Source organism: Cucurbita moschata, unplaced genomic scaffold, assembly GCF_002738365.1.
Source record: "Cucurbita moschata cultivar Rifu unplaced genomic scaffold, Cmos_1.0 Cmo_Scf00014, whole genome shotgun sequence".
Classification (NCBI taxonomy): Eukaryota; Viridiplantae; Streptophyta; class Magnoliopsida; order Cucurbitales; family Cucurbitaceae; genus Cucurbita; species Cucurbita moschata.
Window position 1 is genome coordinate 3,423,518 of NW_019268530.1, and position 4,493 is coordinate 3,428,010.

General features: G+C 33.4%; 1 protein-coding gene and 1 pseudogene across 1 annotated transcript in view; both read left to right on the top strand.

Moving 5' to 3' along the window:
* LOC111452790 (cytosolic enolase 3) overlaps positions 1-3,848 on the top strand; it is a 6,443-nt gene extending 2,595 nt beyond the window's left edge. The window contains exons 6-13 of the mRNA XM_023093683.1: positions 251-331; positions 1,063-1,139; positions 1,370-1,473; positions 1,728-1,826; positions 1,917-2,002; positions 2,577-2,663; positions 2,971-3,168; positions 3,477-3,848. Of these exons, the coding sequence (XP_022949451.1) occupies positions 251-331; positions 1,063-1,139; positions 1,370-1,473; positions 1,728-1,826; positions 1,917-2,002; positions 2,577-2,663; positions 2,971-3,168; positions 3,477-3,548 (804 nt within the window). The 3' untranslated portion in view covers positions 3,549-3,848. The remainder of the gene's footprint in view (positions 1-250; positions 332-1,062; positions 1,140-1,369; positions 1,474-1,727; positions 1,827-1,916; positions 2,003-2,576; positions 2,664-2,970; positions 3,169-3,476) is intronic.
* Positions 3,264-3,374, top strand: LOC111452910 (annotated as a pseudogene).
* Positions 3,849-4,493: the final 645 nt, after the last annotated feature.

A 4,493-nucleotide genomic window follows, 5' to 3' on the forward strand; every position in this document is an offset into this window, starting at 1 on the left:
TTCTTCTTTTTTTTTTTTTTTTTTTTTTGTTAGATGACTAGAGTGTTTTTTTTACCGCATGCAGCAAATAATCTATCTAAGAAACCATTGACTCTGAATGTAATCTTTCTGTCTAGTAAATCAATCTATACACAATGATATAGATGGAAGCCATTGTGGCTTATGACTATGATAGTTTCTATTGATTTAGAAGGATTCCAAATGTTGTATGCTGTGTCTATTATTTTAGATTGACTGGTATTGTAATCAGGAAATCATGATTCTTCCAATTGGAGCTAGCAAGTTTGAAGAGGCATTAAAAATGGGCTCTGAAACTTTCCATCACTTAAAGGTGCGATTTCATTCACCACAACCGTTGAATGGAGTTTTAATTCATGTCGTCAATGCATTCAATTATGCTTATTTATAACTTTAGGTGTATTACATGGTGAAAGTACCAGTTCAAATATCTTGTAGAGAAAAATCTTCTTCTTCTTCTTCTTATTTCTGTGCACGATCATCCATGATACTCATATGTATATCTATATTATCAGATAGAATGTATTACTATTTTAATTTCACAATTTATTGAGGATGTACGTGTCTTTTTTTTGTCTTGTGTGTGTGTGTGTGTGTATTTTCTAAGTATTACACCTCATTGAAGGATCTAAGTATCAAAAGTATATCTTAATCTTCTATTTTAGCTTTTAAATTCTTCTTCTCATAGCATATCACATGCATAGCACTAAGTTTAGTGATTCATAGTCGTCCATATACTTGTCCAAAACCTTGAGGCACTCTCTGCCTCTTGGCATGCTCTATTATTGTTGTCCTGTGTTATGTTCCTTAACAATTATTATAGCTTACCAAGTGTGTTGAAAATGCCAAAATCATAGACTAACATTTTGCAAAGTTGTGCATGGTTTAATCACTTATCATTCTACTTATGAATAATGCCATTCTATTTTCCTGTGGGTCTTTGCTTTTTCGTACTTAACTATCAAAGTTTGTTCTATTTGGAAGCGACATTGTTAATTATTCCATATATTACTAAAAATGTAATTTCCTTGGAAAAAATGGCAGGCTGTAATTTCTGAAAAGCATGGTGCCCATGGATGTAATTTTGGTGAAGATGGTGGATTTGCTCCAAATATATCCAGGCAAGATACAAGTTCCAAAATTTCTTGGTTTGTTCATATGGATCTGTGGAGCTTCTTTTTTTTTTTTCCTAGCCATCAAGAAGAACATTCTAGCATGAGAAGGATAGATTACACGTTTGGCGAACCCTGCATACTACATTTACTTTTACAGTTATCGGCTGCTTGTCTGAGTCTTTGACACAGCGCTTGATCCAGAAACATGTTTTTAATGAGTTGTATTCTATCAACAGTTTTACAGAAGCTCTGGATCTTGTACAAGAGGCTATTGGCAGAACTGGGTATAACGAGAGAATCAAGATAGCAATAGATATTGCTGCTACTAATTTCTGCATGGGTGAGAGAAACAAGTTTCCTAAATAATAGCCTATTTGAACAATAGGATATGAAAAACTGGAAGAAGGGATCAAAAAATGCTTTATTGGATTCGTACTACTTGCTGATAATCCACGTTCATCACCCTTTCTCCAGTTATTTTCCTTACAGATGGTCTCCATAAGGAAAACCCGTTAATCTACTCACATGAAATAAATGTTTCCTTTCCTGCAGCAAAACTTACCCTAAAATTACATTTTTTCTCATTCACTGTAGGTACCAAATATGATCTTGACTTCAAAGCTCCAAACAAGTTAGGTCAAAATTTCAAGTCAGGGAAGGATATGATAGATATGTACAAAGAACTATGTGATGGTATATATGTCTCTTGTTCTGCTCAATCATTAGGCGTTTTTGTTGCTTGTTTTCAACAAAGGGTTAACATTTCTGTTCTCATGTTTTTAGACTATCCAATTGTATCAATTGAGGATCCATTTGACCGGGAGGACTGGGATCACACCAAACATTTTTCTGGCCTTGGAATTTGTCAGGTTTCTCCTCATACTTCTCCTGAGTAACATCCGGAATAATTATATACAAAGTGTTTACATTGTTAGAATATTTATTTTAACTAAAAAGGACTGGAGATTGTGGTTAAAGATCCGTGGTCTAGGGTTGGACCTAATAGTTAAAAGATATTTGTATCATCTGTCACAAGAGGTTGTGAGTTAAAATTCCCCGACACCACTTGTAAATTTAGAATGTCAATATGCCCCTAGTTTCTTGTCTGACTATGTATGTTACTATTGGGTCAGATTATCGTCCTTGATTTCAAGCATGATGATCTTGTGGAATGTCAATTTGATTGCCCTTTTTAACATCAAAGGAATAACTAGCAAATTTGTAGGATACAGTTAACCAAACTGTCAAAGAAGAAGATAACTTGATTGCTTTGCATCTTATAGCAATTGAGGAGGCTTCATGATGTTTTTCTTACTGGAGAAAAAGACACGATCTTTTATGATTTATACAAGTTAAATGTTTTCTTGACCTTCTGGATACGGAAGTGTTTTTTTCCCCTTTTTAACCGCTCAATGCTTCTTTAATGATTTTAGTTTTCTGTAGGTAGTGGGAGGTGATTTGTTAATGTCAAACAAAAAGCGAATTGAGAGGGCAATTGATGAGACCACTTGTAATGCCCTCCTCCTCAAGGTACAAATCGCTATTTTATATTTTTATTATATAAATGTAACATTTCTTTGTCTTCTTTTGGACATACTGTGGAATATTCTCCTGTTGGTACTGTTCATAACACCATTAATCCTTCGAGGCTATGGAGAATTGGAAATAAATACCAACTGACCTTTTGCAAGTGTACTTTGGTGCAAAATGCAACGTTGTACCGTGAAGTCTGCTTTAATGGAAATTATGCTGAAAAAATTGTTTACTTTCTATTCTGTAGTGTAAGTCCCCCAATTTGGCTTTCAAATTTTGATAATTTCATGGGACAAAAACGTAGGTAAATCAGATTGGCACCGTCACAGAAGCCATTGAAGTCGTGAACCTTGCCAAGGATGCTCAATGGGCAGTTGTGGCGTCTCACAGATGCGGTGAAACAGACGATACATTCCTAGCTGATTTATCTGTTGGACTTTCCACAGGTCAGATCAAAGCGGGTGCTCCGTGCAGAGGAGAACGTCTTGCCAAATATAATCAGGTCTAATTTCTTGAACATTTGCCTAGCCTAATTTTTGTCGTTTTTATGTCACATACAAGCTAGTGAAAGAGGTGGTGTTAACTAGAAACAACTTAGTTATTCTTTTGGGGACATCCGATCAAATTGGAACAATACAAAGAAAATTAGCATGAACCCTTTGCAAGGATGACAGTTTTTTTCGTATTACATTGCCTCACCTGATTATTAAAAGCAAGTAGACTGTCCGATCCCATTTTACAAAATAACAAGATCACAATTTCGTTTTAGTCAACGTAGAAATGCAACTAATAGTCCCGAGGTTAATGCAGTTGCTCCGTATCGAAGAAGAGCTCGGAGATCAAGCAGTTTACGCCGGTGAAGATTGGAGGACGATGTACTGATTTTCGTTTGTTTTATACCGCCATTTTTCTCAACTCGGTTCGATTTCCTTCCCATGCCTTGACAACATGGTACAACTCCAACTAGTGTTCATTTATTTTCTCTACTTATTTTCATCAGTATAGAAACATTAGAACAGTAGGGGTGGCCTAAAATATTGTGTGCTTGTTTTCTGTTTTTCTTTCCAACTTTAACCAGCAAGTTTTGTGATCCTGGGCACATATTACTGGATTAGAAAAGTCTATCTATCATCGTTTCTAGGCACATATTTACTAATACTTTCTGAGATTCTTTTTCTTTCCCTTTGGGACTGAATTCATTTTTTAGCTCAATAATCTATTGAGATGTTTAGTTGCTGTTGTTTCATCATATATTTGTTTGGATTGATATTTAAAAGAAAAAAGAAAGTTGAAATACAAATTGGGTACTTATGTCTAGGCTAATTTCCAATCTAGTCCTTATTTTTTCGATTTTTTCGATTTTTTCGATTTTTTGGATGGTAATTGATATTTTCTCGTACAAATATAACATTTATTATTATTATTATTATTATTTTATGCAGCAAATTCAGCTTTGAATAATTAATGATTCACCCAAATTAAAGGAATTATTGCGAACTATATGTGAATTATAGGAATTAATTCAATTAAACTATTGCACCCTTAAACTTGTATAATTATTGTCATTAAACTCTATTGCTAATAGAGTTTGAGTTATATAATTGAAGTGTTTGGTTGCATTATTTCTTGAATTTAAGGTTAATGGATAAAATAAAAAGTTCGAATGTGGATTATAAATAATTAATAAAAAGTTAATTTCTTAAGGTATTGTTAAATAATTAATAAAAAAATTAACCTTACGGACTCAAATGGGACTTTTTTTCTGTTTTTTTTTTTTTTTTTTTTTTTTTTTTTTTTTTTTTTTTTTTTTTTTTTTTTTTTTTTTTT